General features: G+C 40.7%; 1 protein-coding gene and 2 long non-coding RNA genes across 52 annotated transcripts in view; 2 read left to right on the plus strand and 1 right to left on the minus strand.

Moving 5' to 3' along the window:
• Positions 1–16380, plus strand: part of LOC147831455 (uncharacterized) — a 787032-nt gene that overhangs the window by 554648 nt on the left and 216004 nt on the right. The gene's annotated exons all lie outside the window — the stretch shown is intronic.
• ptprsa (protein tyrosine phosphatase receptor type Sa) overlaps positions 1–16380 on the minus strand; it is a 387121-nt gene that overhangs the window by 10831 nt on the left and 359910 nt on the right. For 30 of the 50 annotated variants that reach the window (XM_087302332.1, XM_087302325.1, XM_087302329.1 and 27 more), the window contains 7 exon segments: positions 13362–13537; positions 10473–10592; positions 7528–7682; positions 5696–5981; positions 2214–2392; positions 2004–2130; positions 1458–1583 (listed from right to left, as the gene is read on the minus strand). In XM_087302332.1, coding sequence (XP_087158458.1) covers positions 1458–1583; positions 2004–2130; positions 2214–2392; positions 5696–5981; positions 7528–7682; positions 10473–10592; positions 13362–13537 — 1169 coding nt within the window. 50 annotated transcript variants of the gene reach the window in all.
• On the plus strand, positions 13339–15808 carry LOC147838338 (uncharacterized). The gene is made up of 3 exons (XR_015521661.1): positions 13339–13987; positions 14154–14675; positions 15057–15808. It is a non-coding gene; the product is annotated as an uncharacterized LOC147838338 (long non-coding RNA).

A 16380-nucleotide genomic window follows, 5' to 3' on the forward strand; every position in this document is an offset into this window, starting at 1 on the left:
ATATATATATATTTATTCATTTATTTATTTTATTTATATATTTATTTTCTATTTACATATTTATATACAATTTTTAAATATATTATATTTTTAAATAAATATATTTAAATATATATATATATATATATATATATATATATATATATATATATATATATATATATATATATATAGATCATTCTTAATTATAAGACATACTAATTCTATATAGAAAAATTCATATAGGAAAATACTAATAATGAAATGAAAATAATTAGTGCTAGATTCATATATTTTAGGCATAAAACAGATATAACAATTATATAAATGAATACACTTAAACCAGTACGTAATGCTTTTTTATACCATTAAAAAATGATATTTGCTAAAAGTATTTTAAATATTTTATTTAAAAGTAAATACAAAAGTTTATTATTATATTCACTAATAAAATTAAATCAAATGATATAACATTCTTTTTACAAATGTATATATAAATACCTTAGTATTACAATTTTACCATGATTTACCATGTTTTTGAAGAGATTAACGATATTCTTTGCAGTACTTTCCACATAAACACCGTGCCTTATGAATATGCTGATCACGAAATATCCAGCCATATGTATAAAATACCATGGTATTACCATGTTTTCCCCAGAGAACATGATGAATAGTGAGTATAGTGATAATAAGTACCATAAATAGTACCAAAGTATCATCATGGTGTTTACAGGGTTGAACACAATACTATTATTAATACTGTTTTCTAAACAAGTACCTTAGTATAGTGATGGCCTCAATCATAACTAGATCCAGACAGAATCTACAGACGTTTTTTGCTATTTCTGCTGAGAATTTTGGTAAAAGTCGGCGGATTTCTGCTGAATTATTTTGGGAGTATCATAACTAAAACCTTAATATGTGACATAAAAAATAATATCTTTGAAACTTTTATTTAATGTTTAATATGCAAATCCGATTAGATTTACTTTATTTGGTTAATAAAGCAAGTCTGTCATATAATATATCAAGTAAAAAACAGAATATATTACTGTACAAACTGCATTGTACATAAATCAGATGAACATTTTCACATTAGTCAATAATATTATTAAAATTAATTTAAAAAAACAGAATAAATATAGATATACACACATTTGCTCAAGTAAATAAACAGAATTAATGATGGGCTAAAAATCTAAGGAAAATCTGCGCGTGCAGATTCCGGGTGGGCCTAATCATAACATACAGCATACCATGGTAGTGAAATTCAATGGCTTTAATATGATACACCAGAAAAAATACCACCATGTCCAAAATACCAGGGTAAAACTATATTCGTTAATAATAGGAAGAAAGGTATAAAAAAAGTACCACGAAAGTTCAGGTAACCCTGAATTTCAAAGTCAAAAAACAGTATTTTTTTACATCCTGAGGTGCCATGTTACTATCCTAAATGTTTTTTCCCAACTTACCCGGGCATCTGTCACTTTAAACTCTCGGAGGATGTACTGCGGCATGTTGTACTCCGCCATTGGATCCACCACAAAGTACTGATATCTAGCCGAGCGCTCTGCCGGCCAATACTGGTGACACTTCTCCTGCGAAAGCACGGCAAAATTAAAGTCAGCGTGAAACAAATTGCTTTTATATTTGTGTGTCGGTGTGCTTCCAACTTAAATATTAAGTAGGGGGTGGGGCTTTCTTTTGTGCATCATTCCGTCATAGTAAACTAACAGTAAGAGGAGCGTGGTTAAGAAATGTAGAATTTTGGAACTGCTGGTGGCGCTGTTGAGGCTTAAGGAACCCAAATTTAGTCAGACGACTGTTCATGTGGATCTCTATTACTGCACCAATTTTTAAAATAATTTTTCTGTGTTCACTTCTATGGGTTGCCAAATGAGTCCCATTCAAGAATAGGAGGTGGGGTTTGAGGATATCGTGTGCTCGCAAATTTACCATTGTACATTTTGATTTCACAAAAACTTCATTTTGGATTTCAGTTGACCAACAAAACTCACTCTGCCCATCTCCCGCAGTTTGGTCAGCATCACCACAATGGTGGAGTTGTTCTCCCACAACATCCTCCAGAAGTCCTCGGTGGTCTCCGCTAACGGCCCCTGCGTGGCTATATACGCCTTCTGTTGTCTACAGGAGAGAGAAAGTCCATCCCCGTCAAATAAACGCACAAGTAACACGATTCGTTTATAATGATGATGATGTCGACGTACCTGTATCCGTCAATAAAGCTGGAGTTGATGTAGTCGGAGCCCTCCAGCCCTCTGATTGGCTGCAGGCACACTCGAGTGGTCTCGTACGGCATGATGTTAACCAGGCGGTTCTTGAATTTGTTGCAGGGCAGATTGGCACTTATGAATCTGGACGTGTGGGCTTTGGAGTTCGCCAATCGCTGTGGGGAGAGAAAGATTTTGGAGTTAAGTCACTTTCCTAAAAGGGAGGGGGGGGGAAGATGGGGAGGTAGGGGTTTGGGGGGGGGGAGTGGTTTGGTCCCACAAGAACTACATTTCCCCTTTGTTGCATTGTAACTGCCAGTAGGATCTCTGAAAATACTTAAAAGGGAGCGAAATTCAATCAATTGGCATTGCTAGGAATTCTGGGCCCCTTGAACCCCTAAACTGTCCCACCTGATTGGTCCATTCATCACACTTTCAGGGATTTAGTTTGTAGAGTATGCATTAATGTCTTGAAGCACTGGGACACATCATCAGCAATGTTCCCTCAGGTGATTAGACATTCTCAAAGCCAGACACCTTGGCCCAGAAGTGCCTTGTACCTATGGATTAGTATGTTGTATGGTATATGTTTGGCCAGTCTTCAATAGTTGTTCCTATTGAGTAGTAGGAACTAATTTAGTGACCCCCACCCTCCTAAAAAATTGCCCGTTTCTGTGGTGTAACCTTGGAACAAGGTACGTCTTCCACAAGGTATAGGAACTATGAAATGTGCAAACGCTCCTACTGCTAGCTAGAAATCTCAGACTGCCATTTACCCGTCCTGACCTTTTATTTTTAGTATAATGGCTCTATTCTATTCCTCTCCACCTGTTTGTCTGTTTATAAACGGGGGAGACTGGCTGACCTAGTTTATGTGCGCTTGCAGGAAACCTGTCAGCATTCGTTTCTGTAATAATCCCCCCAAATCACTTTAATTGTCCATCAGGTAGCACGAAACAGCGCTCTGGAACAACGAGGAAAGTCATGCCGAACTTTTGGTGGCAATTTGGTGAGATGGGTCAATGCTGCATTTTGTATTCATGTGGCAACAGGACGCCATCGTTTTGTACACAGACCATCCACCTCGTACTCTTGTGTCATGATCCAAATTAGAGCTTGTAACCATCAATTAGCATCAACCGAGTCACAGTACCCGCAACTCTTCTCCGTTTCTAGGTCAGTTGTCTGGAAGGATTGTCTCCTTTTAACAGGACGAGCCTGGCACATCTAGAAACTGTGCCGCACTCGCGCTCTCTCTCTCCTCTGTTCTGCCAGGTAATGCCTTTGCCTGGTTATAAATCCACTCAGTTCCTGCTCCAGGCCTAGTCTTTCTCGCTCTCTTTCAGAAGCGGCCACTGGCTGTTTGTCTTTCTTTTGAGTCTTTGAGTAGCTTTCAAAAGAGGGAGCTGGAAGGGCATGAGGCATTCCGGTGGGAAGCGCCAGCCATGAACCGAGCTGCTGAAATAATAAGCATGCACACACACACTCTTTAGCTGGCTGGTTTAGAGGGCCAGTTGAGTTTAATAGAGGTTCATGACATACTTCGCCCTCTAACCCATGCCTCTTATTAACAATAAGCCAAAATCATATCTCATGCGGTGTTGGGAAACATTCAATATTATGCTTTTACAGTGCAAGCTGTGCTAGTCTTATAAAGACAGGTATTTAAAATGAGTATAACATGGTGAAATCAATGCTGTCTAATCATTTTTTGAAATTAGCACTTATGCTAACTTGTTAGCTGACTTGCTTTGCATACCTATGATTTGCCAGCCAGCATAGTAGACCATTACCTAATTATCTTGCAAATACGATCATACCCCTGCTGAAAAATCCAGATTAAACCAGCCTAGGCTGGTTGGCTGGTTTTAGCTGGTCGACCAGGCTGGTTTTAGAGGGGTTTTGGCCACTTCCAGGCTGGTTTCCAGCTATTTCCAGCCTGGTCTTAGCTGGTCAGGCTGGGAGATGACCAGCTAAAACCAGCTTGACCAGCCTAGCCAAGCTGGGAGTCCAGCCAAAACCAGCTATATCCAGCTTAAGCCAGGCTGGTCAAGCTGGTTTTAGCTGGATTTGGCTGGTCATTTTCCAGCCTGACCAGCTAAGACCAGGCTGTAAATGGCTGGAAACCAGCCTGGAAATGGCCAAAACCCCTCTAAAACCAGCCTGGTCAACCAGCTAAAACCAGCCAACCAGCCTAGGCTGGTTTAAGCTGGATTTTTCAGCAGGGACCTCCAGCCAATTAGCTTTGCTAGAATGCACTGATGTAGCATGCTACTTTATATTTTTGTTCACACGATTAGCACTTTCTAACTAACCTGTAAATTTAGAGCTTTTACTAACTAGCTTGACGATTCCTTGAAAAGAACAAACTCACTCATTCACACATTGCTAGTTGTGATTTAGCTGACAGAAAATGCCAGGACTTTTCAGCTAGGAATGTTTAAAAATAGCTATGCTGCCACCTTTCTACTGAGACCTGTTAATCTAATTGGTTCTCTACCTTGCTAACGCTAGTGGCCAAAACCTGCAGGACCTCACTGCTCTCTGAGCTGGTGAGAATTACTTTGTTCCGGGCTAAAGAAAGAGACTCAAAATGACTGATGTAGCTTGAAAGAGAGAAAAAAGACTGGATAGAAGGAAAAGCTTTTCAAGGTCTCAGAGGCCAAAAACCTGCAGGATTATTTGACTTACCAATTGGAACCCGCAATCCCAATCAGCTCATTAGTGGACACATCGCTTCTCCTCAACATCCGTCTTCATTGGGTGTTAATTACCCTTCCCACAATCCCTTTCTGACCGTCATCAACTTTTAGTCTTCTAAGTCACAACTAGTGCTACACATCTGAATCCACAGGAATCAAACACAATCCCCAAAGCAGACTGTTCTTTTCTGACCTATATGGCATATTCAATTATCTTGCGCCCACATCTATGCTTGAGACAGTTATACCGTAGGACAGTTTTGCAAATTGGCTCAAAATTGATGTTTTTATAACAAAAGGTCCATGGAAATGCATATGCAACGTGATTTCAAAAACCAACCCTACTGAAAAAATCAGCTTAAACCAGCCTAGGCTGGTCGACCAGGCTGGTTTTAGAGGGGTTTTGGCCATTTCCAGGCTGGTTTCAAGCCATTTCCAGCCTGGACTTAGCTGGTTTGGCTGGGAGATGACTAGCTAAAACCAGCTTGACCAGCCTAGCCAGGCTGGGAGCCCAGCCAAGTCCAGCTATGTCCAGCTTAAACCAGGCTGGTCAAGCTGGTTTTAGCTGGATTTAGCTGGTCTTTTTCCAGCCTGACCAGCTAAGACCAGGCTGGAATTGCCTGGAAACCAGCCTGGAAATAGACAAAACCCCTCTAAAACCAGCCTGGTCGACCAGCTAAAACCAGCCAAACAGCCTAGGCTGGTATAAGCTGGATTTTTCAGCAGGGTAATCAGAAATGAAAGTCTCTAAAGTGTCTCTAATTGTCTTCTGGTTACCTTGAACTCCAGCTCCATGCCGCTGACATGCTCTCCTGCCTCCACCTGTGCCAGCTTCTGGATGTAGGAGAAGAGGCTTCGTGCCGCCACCTCGGTGTTCCCGCAGGCTACAGCCTCCAGGAGGGCATCGTGGATAAAGCTGTACTGGTCCTCCGTCTGCACCATATAGTTCCTCTGGGAGCGCATGAGGGTCACATGACCATAGATGTCCACTGTCTTCTCGTGCTTGATGCGTTCTAGCATGGCATCGATCACGATGAAGCAGCCTGTGCGGCCCACACCAGCACTGAAATTAAATGATGATACAAGTCAGGGATTAGAGAAAGGTACAGGTCAATGCAATTTAGTCTTTGCCAAGGACTTTTAAAGGTGCTATATGTATTTGAATCTTCTAAAGCAGGGGTCACCAAGCTTGTTCCTGGAGGGCTGTTGTCCTGCAGATTTTAGCTCCAACCCTAATCAAACACACCTGGACAAGCAAATCAAGGTCTTACTAAGTGTACTTGAAACATCCAGGCAGGTGTGCTGAAGCAAGTTGGAGCTAAACCGTGCAGGGACACCAGCCCTCCAGGGCCGAGATTGGTGACACCTGTTCTGAAGCATAGTGAACATAAAAGTTATTCTTTGAAAATGTGTCTTCCGTGTCAGAATGCCTATCTTTGTTTTGGTCTCTACAACCAGCTGAGTGACTGGTAAATAGTTTTAATTGCATAACCATCATGGACCAATGGTAGCTCAAAGGTGTTTGCGGGCCAAACAACTTTTGGGGGGAGTTTGTTTTGGCTCATGAATACCTTTGATCTACCATTGGTTTCCGACGACTACGCAGTAGATGGTTGTGTTCTGGAACTCTGCCATCTTTGGAACTCGAGACTATTGTGGCCCACAAGTGATGTTCGTCAAACCCCTGCAACTGCTGGCCTTGCTACACCCGTACAGTTTTAGCCCTGCTCACACTTACCAAGCCAACTAACCAAAGACTGCCTTAACTTGATATGTAATTGCACTTTTTGAGAGGTGTGTGTTAGGGCATAGGGAAAGATACAAGGCTATGCTAAGACTAAGGCCCAGTTTACACTAATGCGTTTTTGTTTGAAAACGCGTAAGTTTTGCTACGGTTACGCCATCTGTCCACGCTACGCCGGAGTTTTCGAGCCCCAAAAACGGAGCGTTTTGGAAACACTGGAGAGGCTGTTTTCATTCTGAAATGCTGCAGCTCTGTCTCAGTGTGGATGTGGGACAAACAGAGACATCTGAAAACGGAGGCGGGGCTGCTGAGATTCGTTACCTGATTGGGGCTTTTGTGTCATTGCGTATCCTTCCCTTATTCGTCAAGCCCCCATCACATGACTATAACACATGGCTTTAACGCTACCAGAAGACAGCAGACCAGCCTTTACTGTAAACAACAACATGGACACAGAAATGGGAGCGTTGTTTGCACTATTGTCTGTTTTAGGCGCCATTGTGCAGTTATTCATTTGTTACGTTTAGTAACAACTCGACCTCGTCGTCTGTCCACAAAAACACCTCTCTTGCTTTCTTTGCCATCGCGTTCATTGCTCAACTGGTGCTTGTTGACTAACAATAACCAAATGCCGAGCTTCCTGTTTATACTAGAAGCGCATGCCCAGAGTGTGCGAATGGTCACGTGATATACGTTTTTGGTGGCGTAGTGTGGACGGAGAGCTGTTCAGAAACGCTAGGTGAAACGCTAGTGTGGACGCGGATCGTTTTTGATCTAAAACGCTGTTTTAAAACTTAAACGCACTAGTGTAAACGGGGCCTAAGTCTTGGGAAGACAGTAAACTAGGAAAGAACAGATTTCAGACCTGCAGTGGGCGATGATGGGTCCGGCATCCGGTGGATTGCACGTCTTCACCCTCCTGAGGAAGGCCAGGAATGGAGTAGGGTACTCGGGAACGCCGTGGTCCGGCCAGGCGGTAAACTGGAACTGTCGAACCTCTCGCTTTTCACTGGAACCATTCTAGAACAAGAAGCATTAGGTGGTTGAATGCATTGCAGAAAAAAGAATCTAGCCCTACTTCTAGTAATGCACGATTTCATTTTGGTAGCCCGAGATCCTTGTTGTTCAAGCGCCAACTCAGAGTCATAAACATGCTATTTCGATGCATCGACTTGTCTTCTGCGGTATATTTAGATGCAAACAAACAAGTCTTCCACGGAGGAGATTTGGGTAAAAAGAGGGAGAGACATCAGTGTCCTGCTAGTTCTAGCTGTTAGCCTTTATTTCTCATCTTGGACGTCTTTAAAGGAAGGTTTTGCATTTCAATGTCGCTGCTGTTCCAACAGAGGCTCCCTCTGAATAAATGAATAAATAAACGATGTAATTAAGAGCAAACTGGCCCAGTTTTGCCGGATACTTTTTTTTCCTCCGGCTGTCTTCTGCAGGCTGTGTTACTCTGCAGTGGATGGGCTTGTGCAGGATTGTTTTTAAGAATTCATGACTCTGGGTCGACTGTGTATGTGCGTCTGCAGGATATGCGCGCACATAAATACACCCCACTGTTCCAGCGAGACAGTGTGTGTGTGTGTGTGTGTGTGAGGCTTGTAAGCAAACTCTCACTATTCAGCCTAGCAATGCAATACCACAAACTGTGGTGCAACAAAAACACACCTCATCCGTATTCACAGATATCCCAATGGTAAAGACACAGTCATACGCCAAAATAAGACATTATGTCTACTCTAGGCTGTCCAGGAAGACAATTTAATTGCTTATTCATTGCTCTGGATCTCTTGAGATCTCTTCTGAAACTTGTGGATTACCGAGGTTATTCTCTCTGGGGCAAATCTGAGAAGGTCCAATTACTGTCCGTGCCGTCTAGGAGAATCAATTGAGATATCGAAGAGATCTCATTTCTCTTTCTTATGGGTTTAAATGCAAGCTTCATCCCGTAAGCGCGGACACACTCTTCATGTCCGTACGGCAGTCTCTGTTTAATCAATGCTGCGGCTCATGTCTTACGGGCGCCCTTCACTACAGTAAAAGCTCAATCCATTTTAATTCACGTTACGGTCTGACCGTGCAACTCGCTGACCCTTCTACATTTCTCTCCCTCACTCCCGACCACTTCATGTTTACTTGACCGCTGCGCCGTCTGGGATGCCAATTTTACATGGAGTCATTTTGCTCTGGCCACTTAGCTAAGTGCCTCTCTTTGGCATCCGCAACATTAAAAGATGATGGATGTGGAATGAGGAGATTATAAAAACATGGTGTACGCGATGGAGATGAGAACGCGGGAAGGGCTTTGAAAAATGCTCCCGTTTGCCTCAACCGTTTGCAATCATCTCAGTTGCATATATCTGTCAGGGCCTGAAAGAAACTCCAGAATGAGCCCTTAAATGAGGGATATAAGAGGGCCATGCACAATGCTAAAAGAGGGAGCGCATCTGATCTCATAAATGCTACTCTGTAGATCAGGGCGTGTTCAAAAAGGGGCAAGCTGCTGTTGTCGGAGCTCCAAAACACCCACCTAGAGGTCTCTGACAATCCTGCAAGACCTTGATTAGTTTTAATTAGGGTTGGAGCCTAGCTCTGTAGGACTACTGGACTCCTGGAGTAGGATTAGGCATCCCTGCTGTTGTTCGACTCAAATCTTTTAAACAAGAGGCACTACTCAGAGTTCCCAAATGTCAAATCCTCTGACTTTCACTGACAAAAAAGCTGAATTTTCATGACTTATTCCACCTTATTTTTCCATGTGTGGCTCAGATTTCCAGTCTGAGCAGGCACAAAACAATGTAGTATTTTATCAATAGTTAAGTGACTACTGTTAATAAATGGGAAAGGGATGACCACACAAACATGGGCGCTTTTAAAGCTGCAGATTTTCTTCATGATTTGGCGAGCCAACTAGGGTCCTTAAAACTGAAACTTTTTGATCAACTCCTGTCAGGGTGAAGACATTCAAAAACCCTGGGGTCATTGTAGTCATGTAGTTTTTGGCTTGTCCGCGCCATCATTTCCATTATTAGATTGTGCATTGTTGATGCAATTGCACGTCTGTGCATGGCCACTGTAACCAAAACTCTTCTGCTAATAGCGGCACTAACGGGGGTTGTTGACATTCCATCGGAATTACAATTTATTGAGGCTTCTGATTGGCCAACATAACTTTACTATGGGAAGTATATCGCCACCTGTAGCTTTGGCATGCTTTTTGAGCGTCAATGTGTGGATGTCAAATAGACGTCAGTTTGACTTCAAGGTAGTTTACGAGCATCATTGGGAGACAAAATACAGCGTACATTTGTAACTGAAGCTGTCAGATGAATTAAACTTTCCTTATATTACAATACTTTCGTGTCGTCATTTTAGAGGTTAAAAGAGCATCGATGTGTGGATGTCAAATAGACGTCAGTACTTTGACATCAAATCGATGAACATGCTTTCGTTCTTAAAACGAAGGTAAAATTCGGACAAACAAAACTCCCTGACTTTCAATGTCTAGAATAGACCATATAAAATGTAATGATATTCCAGAAATTCCATAAGAATTCCTTTGGAACCACTTTTAATCTAAGATTTGACTTAAAAAAGTATACCAAGTACTGGAAAAAATGGTCTGAATATGTCATTGTAAATAATTTGTGACAATGTACGTCAAACGTATCATGACTTGATTCTGTAACTCTTCCGACAACCACTTTTGTTCTGTTTTTTTTTTCCTCTTCTCTAAATAAAATAATAAAAAAAAAGAAAAAAAAAGAAAGAATTCCTTTGGAACCCGGACTATTATTGAAATCTTACCTTGTGCAAGGAGAATGTGCGCACACAGAAGGTGGCGAGTTCGATAGTGTCCAGAAGAGTGACTTGGATCATCCCGTAGGTCTCCGTCCCTCTACTTGGCCAGTACTGGTCACACTTTATCTGCAGGAGAGTGAGGGATCATTAGCATACCAGACATATTTGATGTGGGCAATCTTTTCTCGGAGGCCACTGACTCAAATTCACCTAGATATTTCTATGCAAATACCTGCCAAATTTCAGTGTGCCAAGCAATTATAGAGCTACCGAACTAAGCCACACATATACCCTGCTCATTTTCAAGGGTCAAATAATCATCTAGAAGCTAACCAAAGCTTGGATTTTGAACACTTTGGGATTTTTATTCTAGTTTTAAAAATGAATAACATTTTACAATAATCAGAAGAACGTTGTTAACAATATTACCCCCTATATGCCCCCCCCCACATTTTACCAATCCCGGTGCATATCAGGAAATACAGGATAAATATAATTTAGGCCAACCAATTTAGTCGTATGGGATGCATTCTGACATTCTCAAAATAAGATGAGGGTTATTTGTGCAAGATGATGTAACATATACAGTAAAATGCCTGTTTTACCATGGCTGGTCCATGCTGATGACAGTTCTAGGTACAGTGTTTGCAGTAGGGAATATAACCAGTGCTTAACAGAGATCACCAGGGGGTTTCCACCTTTCAACACAACATGATGTGAATAGGGCGAGGCAGTGGCGCAGTAGATAGTGCTGTCACCTCACAGCAAGAAGGTCGCTGGTTCGAACTTCGGCTCAGTTGGCGTTTCTGTGTGGAGTTTGCGTTCGCCTTCGCGTGGGTTTCCTCCGGGTGCTCCGGTTTCCCCCACAGTCCAAAGACATGCGGTACAGGTGAATTGGGTAGGCTAAATTGTGGTTGTTTCCCAAAGATGGGTTGCAGCTGGAAGGGCATCCGCTGCGTAAAAACTTGCTGGATAAGTTGGCGATTGACCCCAGATTAATAAAGGGACTAAGCCGTCAAGAAAATGCATGAATTAATGAGGTTGAATAGGTCGTATAGAACTGCATGCCACGAACTTTAGGGAAAATTGAGAGTTGAGATATTTTTGGATTCCCAAAACACATGTAACAGCTATCTAGTCAACTTACAAAAAGACACCTTGGATTCTTGAAATGAATAGCAAGACTCATAACAGTCTGATTTCCCAAATAAGGTTCGCACCTGCAAAAATCGCAAACTCTTCTCGACTTCCCACGTCAGATCAATTACCCTGCCGTAACGTTTTCTTCCTCCCACTGACACCTGGCACATTGACAGACCCCCCGTCTGCCACAGTCCTAATAAAGATTCACTCAATAGGGAGCATGGCGAGCAGTCGGACTGCCCCCCCACCCCTCCAAAGTGCCCTGATGCGATGTGACAGCTCGCTGCTTCAGAAATGTGCAGGTTTAATGTGTTCTTTGCGCTTATGCTGCAGATTGAACGGCTCACTCTGATCGCATCTGACAAAGCTCTAATACGCCATGTGCCGCCCGCTAAGACGGGGCATCCCGAGTTATTGACGGAGTTTGCTGAGCCTGACAGTCTAGGGGTGTGACGGGATCGTCTTCAATGAACTTCTGGACGTCACGGCTGAGCGAGTCTTCAATATTAGGCCTTCTCAACTTCTGTCTCGAACCACTTCTCGATGGAGCTGAGGGATGATTCCCGGGTTGTTATCGGAGAGAGCCCCATTCTTTATTTCCTTTCATTTTTCTCCATGCTTTTTTGCCCATTCATTCAAGCGGCAATGGCATTTCAGCTGGAATAATGTCAATTTGTTCGGTATGAAGCTCGGTCTTTTTTAACAAGGCTAAAAGAGAGACAGCCTATTATCTTTTTAGGGGCTATTAGCTCTCTTCCCACAGCCTAGTGATCTGTCGAGCTAGACTGTATTTTAAAGGTATCACCAGACAAAAAGGTTGTTTCTTTTGGACAAACCGTAATTTCAAAGAGACCAGCTGAGGCTGATTATTGAGTAGGGGGCGGGGCCTTTTCTTTTTACACATAATTCCCTCATAGTATACTAATGGTAAAAGGGGCGTGGCTAAGAATATTGTGGTTGAAGCGTCAAGGAGGAGGAGCCAATCCAAATACAAAAGCAAATGTTCAGACTTGATTGAAGATTAATTGTTTTGTCCAATCAATTAACTTGAACAGATTGTTTAACTCAAGAATAACAATGGGTACTAGCAAAACGAACACTGTCAATTTTGATTTCGCACAGACTCTAAGTGGAAATTAAACTCGTCACTATACCATAAGATATCGATACCTTTAGCCAGCGATACAATATGTTTTGAGTGAGTTATTGAAATATCGGAATATAATATATCGGAATATATCGGAATATAATATATGACGTAATGTTTTTTTGTCAATAAAGTATATAAGTGTATTATATAAACATTAAAACACATTCTGTGTCAGACACAACAAAAAAATGCACATTTGTTTTTTAACATAATATAGAAAATTAAATATTAGGCAAATTAAGAGATATAGGTGATCAAGTAGGACATGACTATAACAAGATTCCTGTGTCTTAAATTAGCTGCAACTGCTGTTTTGTTGTTGCATCACGATGGTAAAGAGGTTAAAGAGAGTAATCAAAAATACCGGAATCCATGATACTGAAAATATGAAGTTGAACGCGAAAATGTGGAGAGTGCCAAAATAAAAGTGCATTTTAAGGTATTGATATTTCACGCAAATTATCGATACATCATGTAGTTACTCAATTAATTAATATATCAATAACTACACCCCTATTTATAGGTGTTAATTTTAAAGTAGGTTTATTAATGTTCTATTATTAAAAACAGCTTGCAGATACTCATGCTGTCACTTTTCTTACCCGTGACTTTTCCTCTAGTCTGGTCATCATGACCACCGTTGCAGCTCGCTGCTCCCACACCATCCTCCAGAAGTCTCCGAAGGTTTCCGGCAGTGGTCCCTGCGTGGCTATATATGCGTTCTGCTTCCTGTAGCCGTCGATGTAGTTGGAATTGATATAGTCGCTACCTGTGATTCCTTAAAACAAAGCATGAAGCAAACCTTGAAACACGACAAAAACACTTACATAAAGGCAATTCACACTAAGGTTTTGCTGTGTAATATACATGACATTGTGTTTTGATAGTAATCTCATCCACATAGTACAGTGAACTACAACATCAAAAAACACAACAATGGAAATCGTGATTATTTTCATGTCAAAACAACATCAAAGTGTCATCTGAGACTGGCGTCAAAAAATACGTCAAAAATCAGGACTGTCCTGTAAATGGACCATTGACAATAATGTTAGATGTCAATTTGACCTCATCATGGTAGCTTACATGCACTAAAGAAGACAAACTCTACTGTACATTTATAACTGAAGCTGTCAGATGAATCAAACTTTCTTTATATTACAATATTTTCATGTCGTAATTTTGGAGATCAAAAGAGCGTCAATGTGTGGATGTCAAATAGACGTCAGTTTGACTTCAAGGTAGTTTACGAGCATCATTGGGAGACAAAATACAGTGTACATTTTTAAGTGAAGCTGTCAGATGAATCAAACGTTCCTTATATTACAATACTTTTGTGTCGTAATTTTAGAGGTTAAAAGAACATCGATGTGTTGATTTCAAATAGACGTCAGTACATTGACATCAAATCGATTAACATTTTTTACGTGTTTTTTGATATCTGTTTGACTTTAAAGTGCTTGCTGGGAAGTCCATTTAGATTAATATTCTGACAAGTATTAATTCAAGTGGCCCTCATTCGATATGCAAAAGGATAGCCAATCATAACAGAGCATAGTCTTAAAGGTACAGTAAAGGCACATATTTTGAAAGCTTGTCTCGGAAAGCAACACTATAGCTGCTTTTGCCACTTAACAATATGAGTAACATTAAGACTTCGACACTCCTGTTTCCAGACTGTTCCAAAATGGCTAAAATACCTCAAAAATCAGGATGGTCCTGTACATGGATTTTTGGCAATAATGTTAGATGTCAGTTGGACATCAAGGTAGTTAACATGCATTGTCGGAGGACAAACTCTAGTGTACATTTGTAACTGAAGCTGTCACATGAATCAAACTTTTATTATATTACAAAACTTTCGTGTCGTCATTTTAGAGGTTAAAAGAGCATCGATTTGTGTATGTCAAATAGACGTCAATACTCTGACATCCAATCGATTAGCATTTTTGACGTGTTTTTCTGATATCTGTTTGACATCAAGGTGTTTGCTGGGAAGTCCATATAGATTAATATTCTGACAAGTATTAATTCAAGTGGCCCTCATTCGATATGCAAAAGGATAGCCAATCATAACAGAGCATAGTCTTAAAGGTACAGTAAAGGCACATATATCTTGAAAGTTTGTCTCGGAAAGCAACACTATAGCTGCTTTTGCCACTTAACAATATGAGTAACATTAAGAGTTGACTAAAAAAGTGTACTTCGACACTCCTGTTTCCAGACTGTTCCAAAATGGCTAAAATACCTCAAAAATCAGGATGGTCCTGTACATGTATTTTTGGCAATAATGTTAGATGTCAGTTGGACATCAAGGTAGTTAACATGCATTGTCGGAGGACAAACTCTAGTGTACATTTGTAATTGAAGCTGTCAGATGAATCAAAATTTCCTTATATTACAATACTTTCGTGTCATAATTTCGGAGGTCAAAAGAGCGTCAATGTGTGGATGTCAAATATCCGTCAGTTTACCGTCAAGGTAGTTTACGAGCATCGTTTAGAGACAAAATACAGTGTAAATTTGTAACTGAAGCTGTCAGATGAATCAAACTTTCCTTATATTACAATACTTTCATGTCGTAATTTTGGAGGTCAAAAGAGCGTCAATGTGTGGATGTCAAATAGACGTCAATACTTTGACATCAAATCGATTAGCATTTTTGATGTGTTTTTCTGATATTGCTTGACATCAAGGTGCTTGCTGGGTGCTTTGCAAAATTCTGACAAGTATTCGTTAAAGTGGCCCTCATTTGATATGCAAAAGGATAGCCAATCATAACAGAACAAAGTCTTAAAGGTACAGTAAAGGCACATATATCTTGGAAGCTTGTCTTGCTAAGCAAAACTTTAGCTGCTTTAGCCACAAACCAATCCGCTTGTTAAGTGGTGACGTATGTAATACTGTTTCCGGGTCCAAGCCGCCATTCATTTGAGTGGAGAAATCATTCGTTTATGGTCATGTTTTATGCCTATCACACATTAAAGTTAATTTTAAATAAAATCATAGTGTACACCACAATCTCTGGGCTTGCTGCATAACAAATACCAAAAATGTAACAATTTATAAAAAAATTAATAATCTTCTGGCCATCGGATATTAGGCATGGACATATATATTGTGAATGTGATTTTCGAAAGTATTAAATCGCTTTGTAAACGTTTATTAGTACCATTTAATGAGTCTCCCCATTCAGTTGAATAGAGAGCTTGGACTCGGAAGCCGCTTCGCGTGACGTCACACTTAACAAGCGGATATGAGTAACAATAGGAGTTGACTACAAAAGTGTACTTCGACACTCCTGTTTCCAGACTGTTCCAAAATGACTAAAATACGTCAAAACTTTTCTGATATTACAACATTTTTGTGTCGTAATTTTGGTGGTCTCAAGGGCACCAATGTGTGAATGTCAAACAGACGTCAACATCTAAACATCAAACCGATTTGCATTTTTAGAGGTGCCTGCTGGGAAGTCCATTTAGATTATTATTCTAACACGTATTCATTAAAGTGGCCCTCATTTAATATGCAAAATGATAGCCAATCAAAACAGAGTAGTCTTAAAGTTACAGTATAGACGCACATACAGCTGGGAATCTTGTTTCGCAAAGCAACAAAGCA

The sequence above is a fragment of the Danio rerio genome, chromosome 22, assembly GCF_052040795.2.
Source record: "Danio rerio strain M-AB ecotype USA chromosome 22, GRCz13ab, whole genome shotgun sequence".
Taxonomy (NCBI): Eukaryota; Metazoa; Chordata; class Actinopteri; order Cypriniformes; family Danionidae; genus Danio; species Danio rerio.